The sequence below is a fragment of the Cololabis saira genome, chromosome 2 (genome assembly GCF_033807715.1).
Source record: "Cololabis saira isolate AMF1-May2022 chromosome 2, fColSai1.1, whole genome shotgun sequence".
NCBI lineage: Eukaryota > Metazoa > Chordata > Actinopteri > Beloniformes > Belonidae > Cololabis > Cololabis saira.
The window spans coordinates 20,397,401-20,418,802 of record NC_084588.1 but is presented as its reverse complement, the minus strand read 5'-3'; the positions used below and the strand labels follow the sequence as shown (position 1 = coordinate 20,418,802).

General features: G+C 38.7%; 1 protein-coding gene across 1 annotated transcript; it reads left to right on the top strand.

Moving 5' to 3' along the window:
- Positions 1 to 623: 623 nt before the first annotated feature.
- fgf7 (fibroblast growth factor 7) lies at positions 624 to 8,049 on the top strand. Its single transcript, XM_061709555.1, has 4 exons — positions 624 to 888; positions 1,271 to 1,906; positions 4,664 to 4,770; positions 4,965 to 8,049. Exons 2-4 carry the CDS (start codon positions 1,621 to 1,623, stop codon positions 5,178 to 5,180), a joined length of 609 nt encoding a protein of 202 aa, XP_061565539.1. The 5' UTR covers positions 624 to 888; positions 1,271 to 1,620; the 3' UTR covers positions 5,181 to 8,049.
- The last annotated feature ends 13,353 nt before the right edge of the window (positions 8,050 to 21,402 follow it).

The following is a 21,402-nucleotide window of genomic DNA, read 5'->3' as shown; positions in this document are numbered from 1 at the left end:
TTTTGAAGTAGCAAGTCCAAGGAAAGGCCAAGTATGTAGGGCAATAAATTATGACTTTAAATACAAACACAAAAAGTGTAAGAGTGCATGACCCCTGACATAGAGATGACTACCTCTGACTACCTCTTCTGTTTTTCTCTCCTTGGATGGCTACCTGCCAGCTGTAACTTATTGCGTCTCATTATTGCGATTGATAGGAATGAGAACTAAAGGACACCTCTGAAGGTTTTTTTCTTGACTCAATAAATCCTTACCAATGATTCAAGGCAGCTGAGGCAAAACACTCACTAATTATGACATTTAAAACTATCGGAAATAAATTCCTTTGAAATCTGTCATGACAGAAAGTATCGACTCAATCTGAGTCACTATGTGATCTGTAATGAACAGTGTAAACATATTTAAGATGTTACTAGGATAACACTGAAAGGCTGTAGCAAATTCTGCAAGAATGAGTGCGCATGCAAATGTTCTTAAAGTATTTAGAAGTGCATACCAAAAGGAGTCTGGTATTCCAAGAGTTTATAGCTCCCTCTCATGTCTAGAGAGTGAGTGACAGTGAGGGAGGCAGAGGGTGTTTCTCCACTGCATCTCAGCCAGGGACAGCTGACTGGTTGGGATCTAATTGCTCCAAAGTGAGGTCAGCAGGAGGCATTTATCTAGGCAGAGTGCACAGCGACAGTGGAGGATGCACAGAGTCAGCCTGCCAGGAACAGGGAAACATACATTGGAATTGACAGAGGCTCCCAGCTCTTGCTCTGCCTTATTGCATCACTGGACTTGGTTTACCACTGAGACTACGGTTCTAGACCCAAAGAGTCTGCAGATTAAAATTCTTGCTGAAACGGAACACAGATCTGACAACTCTTGTCATCACCCAGAGCACATGTAAGTGATTAAAATGCAGGTTTTTCTTCTAAGTAAAGCTCTATATTGTGTTTGTTTAGAGAACATATCGTGGCACATGGGCGATCATAGACTTCTGAAGCAACAGCAGCAATGATGCAATATTTGACTGTTGTGGTTCCATTAAAAGGAACCACATATCTGTCAGGGTGCAACACCAGTATTTTCATTAACTATTTAAATGTACATAATTGTATAATCATAAAAAATGTGTAACGGTTTGAATGTTGTTTGAAAATGTACGGGCGCTTCAATGCAGATCCGGGCCGATTCCAGAAGCTGGTTAACTGTTTTTCTATTTTTATTTCAACTTTTATGTTTACCGTTCCACGGAAATTGAACATGTCTTCTTTTTTTTCTATAGTGGCATCTGGTGCAACATTTCCTAACCTGGATAAAGGCGTTGATTGTCGGACTGTGGTCTCAAGAGGATGTAGTGGTTAAAACACACAATTACTGCGGCCTAACAAGAGACATCATCTCCTGATTCTGTCAGCCATCTACTTCGTGGGACTTCCCACCAGAAAAACAAAACAAGCCTCACACGGTGATCTCCACAAACGCCCTGTCGAAAAATCCCTCGAGAAATCCCTGCTCCAGAAACAAAGACCTGGAGGTCAAAAGTCAGGGGTCAGGGCGCTGCTGGGATATCACACAGCTTTCTATTTGGCATTTCAGTATGTTGTTCATTGATCCCCACTGCATTGTATTATAATGCGCAAATGGATACTGACAAGGAACCTTCAAAATCTGTTCTCTGGACTCTACCTGCATGCACTCTTTCTATTCGGCAGTGTGTGTGTTGCCTACAGTGATTGCACACCGGAGCAACTTGCTGCCATCATGAACTGCTCCAAACATGAACGCCACACAAGAAACTATGATTACATGGAGGGAGGAGATGTGCGCATTCGACAGCTGTTCAGTCGCACGCAGTGGTTCCTGACGATTGATGACAATGGCAACATCAACGGGACTCAAGATGCCACCAACTGCCACAGTAAGGACAAACACCATTTTAATCAGCCAGACTAGATGTTGTACATTTTGACTTACATGAAAGTACAGTAGCATCTTTCTCTTAAAATATAAATGTGTCATTGTGAGATCTTTCTACCTGAGTCAGTAAAGAATCTTTGTCTTGTGAAGGTGACAGAAACAAGTTGGAGTTGTTATTGTACTGAACTTGCCACAGTTGAATCACTGTTGATGAGTCCTGTGTCTCAGAGAAGCCTGAACCATCGAGGTAACATAACCCATTGTTACCTGGTGGGAACTTTAGCTTGTAAATAGCAACCACAGGCCATCATGAAGGAAATTGAGAGCTCCTGGAGAGTTACGGGTGTAAGGCCCTCGTGACCTCATACTGACACTGGCAATGACACACATTTGTTTAGGTTGTTCTACACTCCCACAAACATAAACAACTGGCAAAAGGAAAACTGTATTCACTGAGTTTATGCTTACAGATATGACTAAAAGTCTCAGTCATAGTGAGGATGTTTTGTCTCGTAATCATTTCCTCCTATTTGACAGAGCAGTGGAGGATAGAATGTTAGCTGGAAAGAGGAATGCCTCATGGAAGATGTTTGTGCAACAACTGGCAATGAAAGATGATGAACATTAAGATATTCACATGTGGCTGAAAGTCAGACTTAAAAATAAATCTTAAGAGTCATTCGATGACCCCCGCCTAGTGTGGCCGCATATATAATAAATCAGTAGCTTGGTTTTTTTGATGGCATAAAACCTATTCCTTACGAAAAGAAAAAAACATCTTACTAAACGGAGAACAACAATCACTGACACAGTTCAACTTGGTGTTTAACTTAAGGTGAATAAAAAGCCATGTTAAGCCATCGTGAAGAGTAGATAAACAATGAGTAGAAAAACAAAAACACATAAACTCTACCAAGAAGGGAATTCTGAGACTGGATGACAGCAGAGAAGTGTGTTTTAGCAAAGCGAGTGTGGAGGTGTGTGATTGTTGCCATGTGTCTCTTCTGATGTGTGATATATATATATATATATATATATATATATATATATATATATATATATATATATATATACACACGTATTCTTTTAAATAAAAAAACTGCTGAGCAAGATTTGATTAAACTTTCTGGAGGGCTAAAGAAAAATTCTATTAAAATTTGGTGGAGATCAGGATCACTTTAGTTAAAATTATGAGACACAGCATTGGCCTAAGTGGCGGCTGCTCCACTAGTAAATGTCTAACTTCTATCTAATAAAGGTATCAAATATTTGTATTGTTAGAGTAAAGAAGTATGAACTTGCATTTAAATGTACATGCTCTATTACTTACTGTATGTCTATTGCAAGTAACTTAATAAGAGAATATAAGTGATAAGTGAATATTAATACCAACCTGAACAACAGCATACGGCTATCTGCAGCATTCTTATTCATCAATGCAAACGTTCAGATCGTTCAGAGAAAGCGGAGTAACCATAAATACATCTTTTTTATTTCTTTATCCAGGGCTGGCAAACCTATTTTATCTGAGGACTGCTTGGGAGTCTCTGTGTGATAGAACCAGAAGTTAATGATATGTGTATTAATGTGTGTGTGAAAATGTGTCTCATCTTTCTATGACACAATAAATGACTCTTGCTGTTATGGACAGTATTAGCTTGATAGTGGATAAAACTACGACTATTAGAGCTTAACGTGCAGTTCCAATAACAGTTCTCTCAAAGTAAGGATTATTACAAACAAATGGTCAACTAACTTTGACTGTATCAGGGGTTTGAGAACTTTGAAGTGATGATAAATCAAATCACGCAAAAGATCAGAAACATGGTTAAGCTACTATAAGCAAATATAAATGATAAGATAGATAAGAAAGATAAAGTGCAAATAAATCATAAACTCCCCAAGATTGTGACACCTCCATCTGTTTGTGAGCAAGCAAATACCAAAATGTCATTCTGACTAGTTTTAATAGAGTGCTTGCTTTTTTCTTCTGCCTGTCAAATGAGAAATTATTTTGATGAATGTTTTTTGTTTCACTTTTTTACGCCTCCCCCCAAAAGAAATTTGCTCATGTAGACACTGTATGTATGTGACATCTTCAATGACAGTTTTATTAATTGATGAACAACTTTACTTATAGATGAAAGAATTTGGTCTGTGTCCATGTTAGACATTAAACACCTTACTTTACTCTAAAGTCTTGGTAAAGTAAATCAGTATGACTAATGCTGTAATTGTTGTAAATATTGTTTCTCTCTGTCAGCACACAATGGCGTCATTTTTTTGCTCTTTTCAACAAAAGTCCAAAATCTTTTGTACTTATAAAAAAAAATAGTTTCCGAAACTCAAACATATAATTTTTTCATTAATCAAACTATTTAAAAAAATCATGAAACAAAAAGGCTGAGCATGAGTGCTCTTACCCTCCCACCGATTTGAAGAGTATGCTTACAATCTAGCGTGCAAAGCTTTTGCGAGGAGGTGGTTTTTTCAATCCCTAGGGAGTGAGACATAATCTGTCTCCCATATGTGCAATGGCATAAGTTGTGGTTTGTGCAATGGCCACCCAGGCAAGTTAACAAGACTTGAACAAAGCCAGAGAGACCACAGACTGATTAATCACAGGAACTTCCATCCCATTTGTTAATGAAGATAAATGTTGAGTGCAGCGTAGAGCTGAAGTGAAGATGGGATATTTACAATTTCTTATCTGTCCTGCAATGTTTATAATTTTCCTAACAGTCTGACTGTCTGACAGGTATCCTGGAGATCAGAACTGTGTCTGAGGGGGGCATACTGGCTATCAAAGGTGTGAAGAGTCAGTATTACATTGCCATGAACAAGGCTGGACAGCTGCAAGGCAAGGTAATATTTTTTCTCAGTGAGAAAAGTCACATGGCGTTTTCAGCCAAACCATAATCAAGTAATAATACAAACCATGTTCCAAAAAATCCATTAAACATCCATTTATTTCATCAAGATCAAGAACTGACTGTAAAAACAAATTCTGGCAACATTAAACTGCATTGCAATAATGGCTTAATATATTTCTATTACAGAGGATCTACAATGAAAACTGCAACTTCAAGGAGGTTTTCCTAGAAAACTTCTTCAATGCTTACTCCTCAACAAAGTGGACTAAAAATGGCAAGGAAATGTTTATAGCCTTGTCTCAGAAGGGAAGGCCAATGCGAGGGAAAAAGACCAGGAGGGAGCATATAGCATCTCACTTCATCCCAATAAAATGCAGAGAGGAGGAGAGGAGAGTGGAGTGATAAAGCACGGACTAAGTTGCAAACTGTGTATGATCTTAGTCACATATATATATCTTAACAGTCACATGCAGCCTAAGAACCAACATCACGCGCCACTCTCCTCAAGTTATAAGTTATTAGGTAGTGTTTTATGATATAACGTTGTCATCGTGGCAGAATACAGCAAGTGTCAGATGGGTATGGTAAACTAATCAAATAAACCTTGAGTAAGATTTTTACCCAAATATTTGGCAATACCAGCAATTTTACTCAATGTTATGATTGTTGATTACTATAAGACTATAAGTCCCCTTTAAACAGAAGAGTATTTTCTTACAGAACAGTAAAATACACTGTTAGGGTTTTATTCTTTCCCACAACTGACCCACACTCTGTCAGATGAGACATGTAATCAACAGAAAGGTCCAGAATGGAGATTTAGCTTGACCAAGAAGTGCTGAAGCAAGCTGGACTTGTCTTTTTAAACGGTACAAGTACTTAGAGTCTGCGATAGACTGGCGACCTGTCCAGGGTGTACCTGCCTCTCGCCTGTAATTAGCTGGGATAGGCTCCAGTAAACCCCCGTGACCCTGCAAAGGATAAAGCGGGTAAAGAAAATGGATGGAGGTACTTAGAGTATACACAGGCACAATACATGTAAAGAAAAAATAAATAGATAAAGTAATAGAAAAATAGATAATAAATAGAGCATACAAGACTAGCTATTTGTGAATGATGTGTTTTGATCTTTTTCCTTCGTGCATTGAAGATCAGACTCTGGTCAAATGCACTGTAGCTGCTCACTGACCTTTTTCATTATAAGGGTGTGATTTTGAAATGCAAAGATATTCTCCTGCTGCTGAAAAGTTATCCAGATTAAAGTACAAAGTGAACAACATAAAAATGTGTACGCTATACAAACTTTTTCTGACGTAATAATCGTGCGCACTTAAAGATCATATATTTATTTTTAGAGATTACCTTTGGTTTATTTTAATTTGTTTCACTAAGCATGACAAAGACAAGAAATATATCATGAGATATTTTTTACTACAAGTGATCCAGATAGTAAATTCACAAACAATATCTCAGCATTTGCTATATCGTATCATTTATTATTGTATTTTTTTGTTTGTTTATATAACGCTGATTTGCTATATGTTAACGTGTCAGTTTTCCTTACAATGTGCATTTCTTTACTGTGAAACAGTTTAACAGACTGTATTCATGGGTCTTCCTCCACTAGAGGGTATAGCAGACTTCCAAATAACCTCATATCCACAAGCTTATAGGGTTCTTTTGGTTAAAATGTCAGCAGGAAACTGCGTAACTACACTTCCCATAGACAGTCAGATACATGGCTGTCCTTTAGATGTACGGTCATTTTTGTAGTATTCATTACCATTTCTAATTGCTTTAGTCTGACAGTTTGTGCGTCATGCATCTTGAGGGTGGAAATTGCATGGAAACCATATCTTGCCTCTGTACTGCCATTTATGTAACTATGACACTTCTTAGCAGACGGAGCTCTGAAAGGGAAAAAGAGAACTGTTATGCTTACACACTGTGATTAAATTCAGTACGCCTGTATGAGCAGTATTCATTAAAAATGGCCTATTTATTTAGTTTACTATCAATAACAGAGGTAGTTCTGTTATTCATTCATCTTTTAACTGTCTGTAATGTCAATTCTGTTTTGCTCTCATTTTTAATCAAAAGTTTGATCTGTGTTTGATCATATAAAAAAAAAAGAGTGTTTTGAATCACTCCACACTTGAACTCTACAATTCTCTTGGATACAAAGAAATATTACAGAAAAAGTAGCTACGGTATATAAGATTGAGATGTAAAAATGTCTTGAAGAAGATTCATTGCACTGTATATTTAGACACTTGGGAACAATTTGTGCACCCTGGGATAATCCAATAAACATAAACAACATAAGATAATTCAATATTTTAATGCAGGTTGAGATGTGATATAGCTAAAGAGAATATATATGTAATATTATGAAGGAAAGTGAAAATAATTTAAAAAAAATACTTTGACCTGGTCAATTTGACTTGATTTAGTTTTTACTATATCAAGTAAAAAAAGAGTCATGTGAGTGAAGAAAATATCACACACAAATTGGCAGGGTGCCTACATGTGCATATAATCATATAACCACAACTTTACAGGCTCAAAAAAGCACATCGACACAGGGAACAAGTTTTACCTTTTGTGTGGGTTCACATCTGGCTTAGAGAACCCCTGTCAGATAGAGACAGTTAAATTGAGAGAGCAAACCTCTAAAATAAGTTTGACCCAAACAACATCTGAGCAAGGTGAAGGCTTCTGCCAAGTCACGCAAAGTGAGTCTTAGCAGATAATTTGTAACATGCTCAAAATGTAAACACATTTCAGACTCAAGGCTGTGTATTCCCAGCAGGACGGGGGGAGGCTAAAACCAACCAGGATGAGCAAGAATTCTCGTAGACGCGAAGACGCAGACTTCCAAGAAAAAGGAACCAATACAGATAGAAACCATGACTTTTCACAACTTACACATTGTTCTAGAGATATTAACTCAGTTTCTTAAAATTCTCCTGAAAGCCCAAATAATTTATTATTTAGAGCAAAATTATAAAAGGCTGTACTCTAACAGTACGGTAAATATACGTGTGTGTGTGTGTGTGTGTGTGTGTGTGTGTGTGTGTGTGTGTGTGTGTGTGTGTGTGTGTGTGTGTGTGTGTGTGTGTGTGTGTGTGTGTGTGTGTGTGTGTGTGTGTGTGTGTGTGTGCATAACCTTATAATACTGTCACTAAACAAATGTAAGTGAATTGTTTAAACTGTGTGTCTAAATATTTTTTGTCTTATTAATTATTACGTGATGTTTATTTCTACTAGGTGGAGCAATTTTCTAAAAGATAAAAGAGTCCAAAACACTTTTACAACTTTATAACTAGTTTTAAGAAGACATGACAAAACACAATTTATCACTTTAACATGATGTTATTGCCTGCATATGTATAATTCTTTAACTGTTTATTAAAAAAAAATGTAAATCAGGTAAAACGCTACTGTGCAATTTGATGGACCTCTTGGGATGAAAATTAATTCTATAACAATGATTCACTCTTCATTGCAATGCTTTGCAACAGCAGTATTGCTTTTTGTGGAAGCATAAACACTGAAAACCACATGTGTCCCATATTACAAGCTTCATGTGCAGACAAGGGCAGTGTCTACAAGAGGAGAAAGTCTACATCTGGCTGTGAAAAACAGAGCTGGGGAGAGTAAAAAGGGGGTAGAGACAGAAAGCAAAGCATGCAAAGATGAACGGGGAGAGAGGTTGGGGAGTCTCGTGCGATGTGGAGATCTGGTCTGGGGCAGAGGGAGAGCGGGGAGGCCCTGAGGGGGAGAGGGAACACACAGCTGAACTTGATACATTTCAGAGCTGTAAACCTTCATTTCCCATGAGGAAATCTGTTGTTATGCAAGCCGGGGAATTCTATGTTTGCAGCCCTTAGCACGGAACCCCCAGAAAAACTGAGCACCTAGACATCAGGTCAGGACCTCAAGAAATTCATACCTTAACATGGTTAATTTAGTCAGTACAGCAAAAAAATGTGTTAAGATTGAACTTTATTGTTTATACTCGGCTACAAAAACATATAGGCAGGTATAAATCTAAATACTCACCAATATCAAGGCATTTAAGGTCAAACTTAAACAGCTCAAAAGACCAATTCTGTTTACAATGAAAAATGTTTTCTCTGGAATTAAAGAAACATCCTCAGAAGACCCCCCAAAAAACCAACTAAGGATTTTATGACAAATCACCTCCAACTCCCTGCCGAAACATCAACAACATCGCTTTGCACCTCGTTCACTGTTGGGACCTCACACCACCAGACCCAATTGTTGCCAAATTTAAACATTATAAAAAGAAGCAACTGGCTCAGCAGAAAGGAAAACAATTAAAAGGAACCGACATCAGGCTTAACGACCCGTTTCCGCAGGAGATCATCAGCAGACAATAGCAGCTTTGCCCTATCTGCACACTGATGATACAGGATGGTAAGAGAGCTGTTACACCAGTAGATACCAAGTTATATGTTGATGGATAACTGTTTTTTTAACAAAAAGGGAAAATGCTCCTTGGCTTTCCTGGCTTTCCTTCCACAATAATAGATGGACATATGAATTTCAGTATGAAAATAACTAATTTCTACCCCCTCCGCTGTGAATATTAATGCACCATTGTCTCACTCACCCGTATTATATGTTTCTATGCATTTTCTATGTTTTGATCTTTGCATTTGTTTGTCTTTCATTGTTTTCTGTTTGTTATAGGTACACGTACACAGTTATATATTAATTCAGCCAAGGCTAAATTACACACACTTGCATTGAACCTTTTGTGACAATCATTATAACAAGTCATAAATGATTATATTATAATCTTGAACATATGTGGATTTGGCTCACAGAAAAAGAAAAATTAAGTTCTTATGCACGTGGACAGTTTAGAAGCATATTTTTGTTTGCTGTCAGATTAAGCCCCTAGCAAATTAGTATCATTTTAAATGCATTCATTCATTCTCTGCATATCATAACTCAAAATAGAGAGGGGTTAGTATCTTGATAAACAAAAAATATCAAATTAATTCTTAATAAAACTATCACTGACCTTGAGGGACACTTTATTATCTTAAATATATGAATTAACAACAGTCCAGTAAAAATTGGAAATATACAGTCCCAACATAGATGATCCGATGTGCTTTCAAAATTTGGTTTCAGTCATTTCGGATATTTCCAACTGCCCAGTGATATTAGGAGGTGATTTTAATACACTACTCAACCCATTAATGGACAGATTCAGTAATACAAGGAATAAATGTAACTGGCAATCAATAAAACAGCTCATGAATGATTTTGGTCTTGCCGATAGTTGGTGTTTACAACATCCAACAGCCACAAAGTCTACATTTTTCTCATCAGTCCATTGCACTCATTCATGCATCAATCTTCTTCTTACTAATAATTCAATACTGTCAGAAATCTCTCTAATTAGCACATTAGGTAGTTTCACTTGGAATCAATCAAGCTTGCATAATCATACCATTAGATGGTGCTTTAATACATCTCTTCTTAAAGACCCTGAATTTAGTAAATATTTTGAAAAAGAGCGGGTATCCTGCCAAGAATTAAATGATTCCCAGACTCACCATTAACGGGACTATGGGAAACAGGTAAGGCAGTACTATGAGGTAAAATTATATCAAACTCATAAAAAGAAGAAAGAAAAAGAAGAGGAACTTAAACTAAAACAAAAGATAAAAAAAACTTCAATCATTGAACTCAAATAACCCGACAGAAGAAACTCAGAAGGAAATAAGAAAATATCAAGTTAGATTAAATGTTTGATAAACAAAATAACTAAATTCCTAATTTGGAGACTCTGGCAAGAAAAATATCACTATGACAATAATTCAGGTAGATATTTGGCTAATCAACTCAAACGAAACCAAGAAAAAGCAATGATTCCCACCATTTAGGACTGACCAACTCACTTCAAGGAATCAATAAAATATTCCGAGAATTCTATGCAAAATTATACTCATCTGAGACGGACCCAGGACAGGAAGCCATCGACTCATTAATCGAGAGCATTGAGCTCCCTCAACTTAACAAAGAACAAATTGACCCATGGTGGCCTGCCCAAAAACACATCTCCAGGAACGGACCGCTTCACAGCTGAATTCTACAAACATTTTTGGGATATCTTATCTCCAGTATTGATCAGAGCAATAACTGAAATAAAAAAAAAATCAAGATTTCCAAAGCATATGAACAGCAGTTATCGCACTTCTTCCAAAACCCAACAACGACAAACACTTCCATCAAATTACTGTCCAGTCTCTCTTATTAATGTAAACTTAAAAATCATTAGCAGAGCTCTGGCTCATGGGATTGAAGAAGTGACCATCCTAACCTCCATATAAGATGAATCCATACATTTCAAGCCCACCATACAATCAGCTTATATGCTGATGAGATTGTACAAAACCCTCAATCATCCTTACAAGAAGCAGTAAAAACTTACAAGACTAAATGCAATGAGGCAGCCCACACATCAGCCATCCCTCCATGCATAAATCACAGCACATTTTTAGGCATCAAAGTTTCCTCCAGGCTGTCGGAGCTGATAGGACTCAACTTTATAAAACTATTAAAAACCATGGGTCTTCAACTCTGGGTAGATTTACCCCTGTCTATCATTAGCAGAATAGCAATAATTAAAATAATAATTCTCCCTAAAACAGGCTATTTATTCTCAATTATTCCAACTTAGGCTCCTTACAGCTGATTTAAATGTTTAGATGTGGTTATTACAAAATTCAATTGGAAGAATAAAACACTAAGGATTAAATTAACTATTTTCAAAAACACCTAAATTTCGGGGAGGCTTCAAAGCTCCAAATTTCTACTACCACTCACAAACTCGCTCACCAACCAACTTCAATATATATATATACAAATGGACTCACCCCAGTCAGTAAAGTGTCACATGGTTGGATATCGAAGAACAATTTCAGAGCTCAGATATCCCGTTCTCCAGTCAAGTCTAACTTCATTTTATATAATCTTTAATTTTATTCCTATCTGGAAAAAAAGTGATATTTTAAAAAAAACATCAACTTTCGCATATGGGCTGAGAAAGGTAACACGCATCTTAAACGTCAAACATCAATAAACCTAGACCTTCCACCTCCAGAAACAGAACCGATGAATATCTCTAATACAAAAAAATCCTTTCCAAAATATAGTTCCAAAATAGTTTGTTCAGATAAAACCATATCCTTCCTGTTAGTTAAAAAGGAAAAATATCTTTAAATTGTTCCTGATGCTGAACTCTGGACTCAAATCTATAAAAACATTTATTTCATGACTAAAAATGCTAACTTGCAAACCACACAGGTTAAAACTCGCCACAAAACAACTTACACGAGACAAAAAATGCTTAAAATAGGATTTGCATCCTATCCTATCCTATTGCAACCTGTCCATATTGCACACAAAACCATCCTGACACTTAAATTCATGCCACCTGGAAATGCACACCTATCAGTCAGTGTAACTTTATGTAATTTCATGGGCTGCCTCATCCCATTATCTCCCTCGTTTTGCCTAGTAGGACATTTATCAGATTGATCAGAATTCAATCTAGATATAACTAGGAATAAACTTCTTCTCACAGCCCTAACAACTGCCAGGAAAACTATCTTCATACAAACTATCTTCATACGCTTCATAAGCTATCTCCATACTAATATCAACATTCACACTTTTGTACACACACTGCCGGTTCCCTTCACTTTCTGGCACGGGCCGACGGGACTAGTGCTGGAGGGCTTGGGCGGTTGCTGCTTTCTGCCTGCTGCCTGCGCAGGGTAGCAGCGTCGGCGGGCAGGAGGGGTTGGCCTGTGCCTGGGGCCGGCATCACGCTATATCCTTTCATGTTTGACATTGGTTATTTTAGTCCTCTCTGTCAGTATCGGGAATTTAAATGTTTTCTAAAATATGTTAAATCAGACTGTCAAAAAGGCCTGGTGAGGACACACACTCTCACACTCATTCATGCACCCTAAGAAAACTAACATCTGCTGCAATGTTAAAATGGATATATATCTCATGGATCCAAACCATGGTATTAACCATTCATATATATGCAGACAGTTGTTGAGTGAAAAAACTGTTTACATTAAAATAAGTTTGGATAACATATTCTTTTCCCACTGTTAATGGCCCGGTTTCCCAGATCAGTTAAGTAGTTCTTAACAGCGAAAGACTTCTTTCACAGGCTCCTTAAAATGGTTTAAAAGAAGTCTTTCGCTGTTAAGAACTACTTAACTGATCTGGGAAACCGGGCCAATGTTGGTACAAAAGAAAACTAGACTACCAACAAGAACACCAGAAACCTGAAATGCCAAAGCAAAAATACTCCTTACTGCCTGTAATTACTGGTGATCTGAATCAGAATCAGGTTTATTGGCCAAGTATGAACATGCCAGACAGGGAATTTGACTCCGGTTGTTTCGCTCACTGGATCCAGATTTAAATAGTTAAAACAGTAATAGACAAATGGCTCTTATTAACATATATACAATTTTTTTTTAAAGTGAAAGGTGCAGCAGTATGAGGTAGACATGGTTCCTGAAAGGTGCATTGTTACAGTATATGATTGTGGTTATTATTATTATAATTAATGTTATTATTATTGCACAGTGATTGATTAACTCGTCGATGTATTATCCAACAATGAATGTCAATTATGAGCTCTGCAAATATGTTCAAGTCTATTTCCTGTTACAGCTAACAACATTCAGTAGTTCATCCCGAGTCATAGCAATATAATAATTCACAGCAATCATTTCATACCACAGTCATAGTAATGTAATCCAACCTCTTGGTTTCACTATATGCCCAATACTGAACTAAAGAGTGTTTCGCTGCTGAGACCAGATTCAGTAAAGCTTACAGAACATGACAGTAAAGTAAACAGTTCCTTATGCGGTATGATGGATTCACTGTCAACACACAAACAAAAAAAAAATCTGAAAATGGAAAAGCATGTGTAAAGTATATGTTTATGTAGCCGTGAACAAGTGGATTTTTTATCATCTTGGAGAGGTAGGTCCATTACATTCACACAAGAGTAGTGATTTTTATGGGCCATGTCTTTAAAAGCCTTAAAAAGTGCAAAGCAAATGAGTCACACATGCCTTCATACTTAGAAAAGTAACACAACTCTGACTTATCATGAATCTTCCTGCCGTTAAATCACTTTTCTTTGTTAGTAGCTTTTTACGGGGACCATTAAATGCATTTTTTTTTCAGTAAGAAAAGTACACGAGAGGTTTTGTGGGTAAGAAGCACTGAGTCACTGTCCTTTAATAACAATGTGTGTTCCAGCTGTTCCTACAAATGCATCTTGTGACAGTTAGTAAAACAAGAAAGTTTAGTGAATTTAAAACTGAGATATAATTCTCTGCAAACTGCTATTATTATTTAGTAGACCTATATTTTTTTATAACACCCAACATTTGTATTAAACGTATGATTACAGTATGTATTAGATTATACTTATGAAGATGTTATATGGCACATATAGATAAAAAGATAAAGAAAATGCACTTTTAGTGAATGAAGAAACATGTGAGACTGGTGTGGCAATCCTAATTTCTTGGCTCATCTATCCAGGAAATACAATGCCTGGTGAAAAGCATCAATTAAATGTTATTAGTGCTTGATGATTACTGTTTCAACTACTGAAGAGCTCAGTGATCTACAGTAGTTAAAGTACTGTACTCAATACTGTAGCTATAGTATTAGGGGGCTGGGGGTGTGCACATTTTTTTTAATGATTAGATTGTTTAAAAAATATCAGTGCCCTTTAGCCAGTGGGAATCTACACATGGGAGCCATTCATTCATTCAACAACTTACAATAGGAGAATTGTAAAGACATGGTAAACTGTTTTCTTATGAGGAGTTACAGTAACGTTGTTTGAATTATGGGAACATAGTTAACAAATTAAAGACTGTGTAACATTCAGACTTATTGCAACTACAGAACGTCACTTGTCAAACTACATGAATGTGCTACAGATATGCAGGTTAGACTCACAAACAGTTTTTTTAATAGTCAATTCTCAAGCATGTAATTGCTGTGGCAGAGAAGCCAGACTAAGTGGGAGAAATGGCAGAATATCTTTGAAAACTGCTTGAAATGTAACATAAGACATTTTTTGAAGGTTCTCTGGAAATGGAAACAGGAGAAATCTGATTATACACAGACATTACGACACAGCACTGAGACTCCAAGGAATAAATCAATTCAAGAGTAATTTATAATGTTAAATACAGAGATAACCTTTTCTGTATTGAATATGGAAATGCACATCAGTGGAACTGTGAATGTCCTAAGCCATTAGTAACAATTCCCCAAATCGTTATTTTTTTCATTTAGAATAAACAGATCTAACTAATGAATAGAAAACCAACATTTTTCATCATTATTACTATTATTCTGATTGCGTTGATTACAGCTGGAGGAAAGTGGCTAAATGGGCAGGCTTGTAAGCCAGGTAAATGCAGTGCTGGAGACAACATCTTCTGGTGTCGACATCTTATGAGTTCATGCTTGGGACATTACGAGGTAAAGCAGAAGATGGGACTGCTCTCTGGTATTTTTTTTTTTGTTTGTTTTTTTTTTTTTTGGGGGAGGGGGGGGGTCGGGTCAGCTCTACTGAGTGTAATAGTTATCCAAATTTACATAAGATGTGAAGCACAAAGCTGCCCACCAAAGGCATACCTCACAGAAGAAAAGGGTACAGTGGAGGTGAGTGGCTGACTCTACACTCTGATGAATCTCACCAAAACCTTGGTATATTGTGTCAGTTTGTGAAAAAACATGTCCCTAAAACTTGAGAAAATTGCTTCAACTTGTGAAAAAGTTGATAGAGCGGGTAAAAATGAGCCACTTGGCTCAACCACATCTTCCAGGAGGTGAACTGCATTAAACCCCATATGTGAAGTTGAGTAAAAATAAAGAGTGGGAAGCTGAAAAAATGTAATCTATTTCAGAAAGACATTGGTGCTAACAGAGCACCAAGGTGGTCTATCTGAATACATCCAAAATGCTAAAACAGGCATGGCTTGTCACCTGGCAGCCAATAGCCCTGTAAATAACAACACGGTCACTATACGACACATCCCTGGTGTATGACAACCCTGTAAACCGGCAGCAATGATTGCTCTGATGGTAGAAGATGGTGGCAGAAAAGAGATGGGGCGAAAATGTGATGACACAAAAATCAAAGAAATATTGGCTGGTTAACCTGGGGACAATATTTCTCGTGAACTGAAATCCTTGTAAAGAAAGTTATGCCATCAATGATTATCATCATAAATAGAGCAAGGTGCAAGAGAGCTGAACATGTTTTTATATCTGCAGTTCCATATGGACCAACAGCCAATTAACATGTGGGCCTGGAGCTCTTGTGATCAGTTTGGATATGGGCCACTTTGAATGGTTGCAAAAGACAAGTGACATGAAGAGCAAGACGGCTTCACCTGAGAATTAAAAAAAGGTTTTGAAGAATCCTATTTGATACAAATGAGTCTAGGTGGCTATAGTTATTTTAATAATATTTAAAGTGGACCTATTATGGCATCTAATACCTATTTTAAACAGGCCTTGAATGTCTTAAAAACAAGCTTTTGATTGTTTTTGCAAAATGAATTAGAAATTCAGCCTCTGAGCCATGTCTCTATCTTCCCATTCTCTAACCTCATTATCTATGCAGGATTCTGAGTGGGTGGGGAGGCTATGATAATGAGGCACTGTGCTGATTGGCTGCCTGAATGACGCGATACACCGCTACGAAAAAATGGCGGAAGGTCCGGCCAGCAGAGTTACACCGTGTCCTAACTGCATGCGATGCGAGCGAGCGTCAGTACAAAATCAATTCCATTGCTTTATTTTCTATTGGACTGTCCTAACTGGCCGTGTGCGACGCGCCGTTTTGAGCTGAATATTTGTCGGACGCCCTGCTTCTATTTTCTTCCTGACGCTCGCGTTGAAAGCACGGTAGGAAACAGTCATGTATGAGGAACGGCTGATCCAGTTAGTTGAGATGAGAAGTTATCTCTATGATACCTCCTCATTTCACTACAAAAACCTCAATAAAGTGGCAGTTGGCTGGAGGGAGATGGACAGAGAGCGTCCGATGTCACGCAGTGCGACGCGATAGTCGGACACTCGCATGCAGTTAGGACACAGTGTTTAGTTGTGGGCGTGGTTTGCATTTTGTTTACGTAACGAAAGGGAGCAGAATCTGAACGGCTCGTAGAAGCCACATCATACTGGACGGCTCATCCGGGCGGCTGTACAGACACTGCAGAATTTGGTTGCTTTCCTCCTTCTCTGAGTTGGCAGGCTGACGGGAGACCACTTTATATATGTTAAAGCAAGAAAAAACATGTTTTTCATAATAGGTCCCCTTTAATAATATTTATAGGTATCAATTTCACTCAGAGATGCATATAGGCAGTAAAAGTAAGTTCAGTTTTGATCTAAAATTATTACATCAAAGTACCCTCCAAACTTCAACAGCTCACTGAATTATGTATTTTAAGATCTATGCAGCCCCAGAGGGAAAGGTTGTATGTCAGAGTTTATCTGTCCGTCTGTCTGTCTGTCTGTCTGTCTGTCCGTCCGTCCATCATATACATAAAACAAAGAGCCAAAGCTATATTCTTTTAAGTAAATACTGCCTTAGTAACTGACTTTTAATAAGAAAAGTACTGAAATTAGCTAATTTGCTTTTACTTGTTTTGCATTGTTAGTGTGCCAGTGCAGGCCCTGCTGGTGTTTGAATGTTGTATAAATCATCCGGTGGTGGTCGGAGAGGCTGTTAGGCGTGGATTGGCCGCCACGCTTCCGTCAGTCTTCTCCAGGGCAGCTGTACATGTAGTTTCCCACAACCAAGTAAGAATGTGGAGTGAATGAATAATAGAACCACTTTGAGTGTTCAGAAAAGTGCAATATAAATGTAACCCATTATTACAATTATTATTATAAAGTAGGGAAGACAAAACATGAATCAAATTTTTTGAAAAAGTAATTTTTCAAACTAATTTAAGTTAAGTATTCTAAGCATTAAGTGTTGTTAATAAAAGTCAGTGTTAATGACTGGGGGGGTGTCTCCTTTTTCTGAGCTTTGAACCAGTGCAGGGTTCTCTTGGGTTGGTTGAAGACCAGACGTGCTGCTGCGTTCTGGATCATCTGCAGAGGTTTAACTGATCATGCAGGGAGGCCAACCAACAAGAAATTACAGTAGGCAATGCGTGACATGACCTGAGCCTGAACCAAGAGCTGTGTTGTATGTTCTGTCAGTTAGAGTCTGATTTTCCTGATGTTGTAAAGAGCAAATCGGCAAGACCGGGAAACCGAGGCAACATGCTCCTTAAAGGTCAGCTGGCTGTCTAACATGACACCAAGATTCCTAGCAGAAAATGTGGGCATAAGTGTGGTGCAATGCAGCTGCACGCTTATCTTTTTTTTTTTTTTTAAGATTTTTTTGGGCTCTACTGGCCCTTTATTTAGACCCTCCAGAAAAACGCAGGCAAAAATCCTTGATTCCGCGGACTAAAATCCTTGATTCCGCGGGCTAAAATCCTTGATTTTGCGGGCTAAAATAATTGATTATGCGATTAAATGTGCGGGTTTTTTATGTGCTTTTATGCGGCGAAATTGCGGAATATGCTGTAAGTTGCGGAATATGCGGAAAGTTGCAAAATATGCGAAATATGCAGGAAGTTGCGGATTCGGCGCTGAGCTCTTCCCTCTTAAATTCAGCGGGTCGTCTGATCTGAGGTCGTAAGAGAAAAAAAAGGAGAGCGCGGGTGGAGAGGAGAGACGCGGCCGGCCCCTCTCCTCTCCACCCGCGGCTCGGTGCTCGGGTGATTGCCGGGCGCACCGGCGCGACGAGGGGGACGAGACAGAGCTCCGTCACCCCCCCCCACGCGTCCGCCGCCACTATCCCCCAAGTGGATGGGAACGTGCGTCCGCCTCCGCCGGCCCTCGCAGGCGCAGTGGTGCGCGGTCAGCGCGGATCCTGAGTCCACCGGCAGCCGCGCCCACCGCGCAAGCGGCACTCTCTTTTTCCTCTCACCCCCGCGGGTGAGAGCTGCTGTTTGGGGGGTGGCGCCGTGGCGGTTTCTGCGAGGGGTGCGGAGGTCCCCGGGCGGGTCCCGCACGTCGCGACCGGGCGTCCCGATATGTCACTCACAACACTCCCCCCTTTTTCCAAACTTTATGCGAAAATGTCGGCGATGATGCGGTGAAATCAAGCGAGCCCCGCATAATTCGCATATTCAGCGCGGACATATGCAATATTAACCCCAGTAAAAGTGATTTTTCTGCACCAGACATTGAAATCCACGGAAGCTCTGTAAATCCACGGACAGCCGTGAAATCCGCGAAAAATTCCGCGACATCGGAATCGCGGATTCCTGGAGGGTCTATTTATTGAAGTAGCAGACAGGAAGAGGGTAGAGAGAGAGAATGGGGATGACATGCAGCAAAGGTGCGCAGGCCGGGATTCAAACCTGCGACCGCTGCAGGAGGACTGTAGCCTCAGTATATATGAGCAGCTTGCTTAACCCACTGCGCCACCGTGTGGCTCCTGCACGCTTATCTGAGGAGGTAAGGAGTGACTGGCTCCACAGACAATAAACTCAGTCTGAAGGTGACGGTCCTTCATCCAAGCAGAGAAATCAGAAAGACAAGTCGATATTCACATTGAGACAGCCGTGCCGTGCCAGGTGGGAAGGAAAGGAAGAGCTCGGTGTCATTGGCATAGCAGTGGTAGGAGAAGCTGTGAGGGCAGATTATTTCACCTAGTATAGAGGTGTATATTGAAAAGAGAAGAGGGCCAAGCAGTGTTCCCTGTGACACCCCTGTTGCCAGCTCATGCGATCTGGACACTCGTCCTTGCCATGATACTCTGAAGGATCTTCCTGCGAGGTGAGACAGGAACCACAAGAGGACAGCTCCTGAAATGCCAAGCATTGACAGTAGGGAGAGGAGGATGTGGTGGTTGACTGTGTCAAAGGCAGCAGACAGGTCAAGCAGTATGAGGACTGAGGATGGACCAGCAGATCTGGCAGCCCGTAGTGACTCAGTAACTGACAGAAGAGCATTTTCAGTTGAGTGGCCCTGCCTAAAGCCAGACTGATGTGGATCATACAGTTGTCGGGAAGGAACTGTGAGACCTGACTGAAGACAGCACGTTCTGGAGTTTTAGACATGAACGGGAGACGTGAGACTGGCTGGTTAGTTTTCAACCTGGGCAGGGTTGAGTGTGGGTTTTTTCAGCAGTGGGATGACCAGAGCTTGTTTGAAGGCAGAGGGAAAGATGCCAGATGTAAGAGAGGAGTATCGTCATTCTGTTACTGCCTGACACATTTGATTCAAAGAATGATCAGTGAAAAGGAACAGTCTAGCACCCTTGATACACCTAATAAAATATGATACTTTTATTTGACAGTGTACAACAGTTCTGACAGTGTTCAGAACGGCTAAGCATAATGTTTCACCAATGAAATTATTTTAATTTAATTTAGATTTTTATGAACAGTAGAAGAAGCCTTCCTGAAATGCAGACAGAAATCATTTTTTGTTATTATTATTCAGTCTAAAAATAAAGCAAAAATTAAAAAAAAAAACAAAAAAAAAACTGATGATAATGTAGTTCAGCAGCATTCAGAGCATGAATTTATAGTTTATGTAAATTGATCTCAAGCATGAAATTGTTATGTCTACCCTGGTGACAGCAATAATAAACATACAGATCAAAAGAAAAAACAATCTCATTTACAGAAATCTTGTTATTGTGCAGGGTATAGTAAGCTTAGCTTAAAGTATTTGACAAATAACCTAATGTATGTCCCTGCCAGGAAGGTCCCGTTTGAAACACATCTGCTAGTAATGGTAGTCTGCATGCGAAGGTTTATGTTTGAGGTCAGGTATCTTTGAAATCTGACTGTTTTACATTACATGAAGCACATTTGGTGCTAAACAAGACCAGTGCACATTTATATTATATATTACCCTTTCCCGAACTAATCTTTCATTCCTCGCATGCATATAGAAAATGCAACCTGACTCTGAAGAGCACCAGCACCTGAAAATCCAGCTCACGATATATTGGAGAAGTTCACTGTCATAGAGTGTAAACAAATTTATATTTATGAGATTTACTTATTAGTGCAATATTTTTTCAATTACTTTGTCGTTGTTTAATGACATGGATCTGAGAGACGGACAATGATCTTGAATGGGTCCAAATTTAGTCTACAGCTAGACAGAAACAACAGAATTTGACATCAACATGTTAAAGTAGAGTAATAAATACTCTGTAAAATAGTAATTATTATAAATGACTATAAAAGTGGAGGATGTCAAGTGACAGAACTATAACAAAATAATAATAATGATAGGGATTCTTTTTTTAACGTGAAGTATCTGGCTTTGTCTGAACACAAGGTACATTTATTGCCTTATGCATTTAGCCTCTTCTGAACATAATAAACTTTCTTAATACAGTATGTATATGACTTGTCACATACACTTTTCACTCCTGTACTTGTGCTTACATGGGATGCAGCTGTACTTGGCTTCTATA

Coding starts and splice junctions, on each gene's coding strand:
- fgf7 (XM_061709555.1), top strand. CDS start 1,621: ATGCGCAAATGGATACTGACAAGGAACCTTCAAAATCTGTTCTCTGGA. Junction 1,907..4,663: donor AGATGCCACCAACTGCCACA/GTAAGGACAAAC, acceptor ACTGTCTGACAG/GTATCCTGGAGATCAGAACT. Junction 4,771..4,964: donor CTGGACAGCTGCAAGGCAAG/GTAATATTTTTT, acceptor TTTCTATTACAG/AGGATCTACAATGAAAACTG.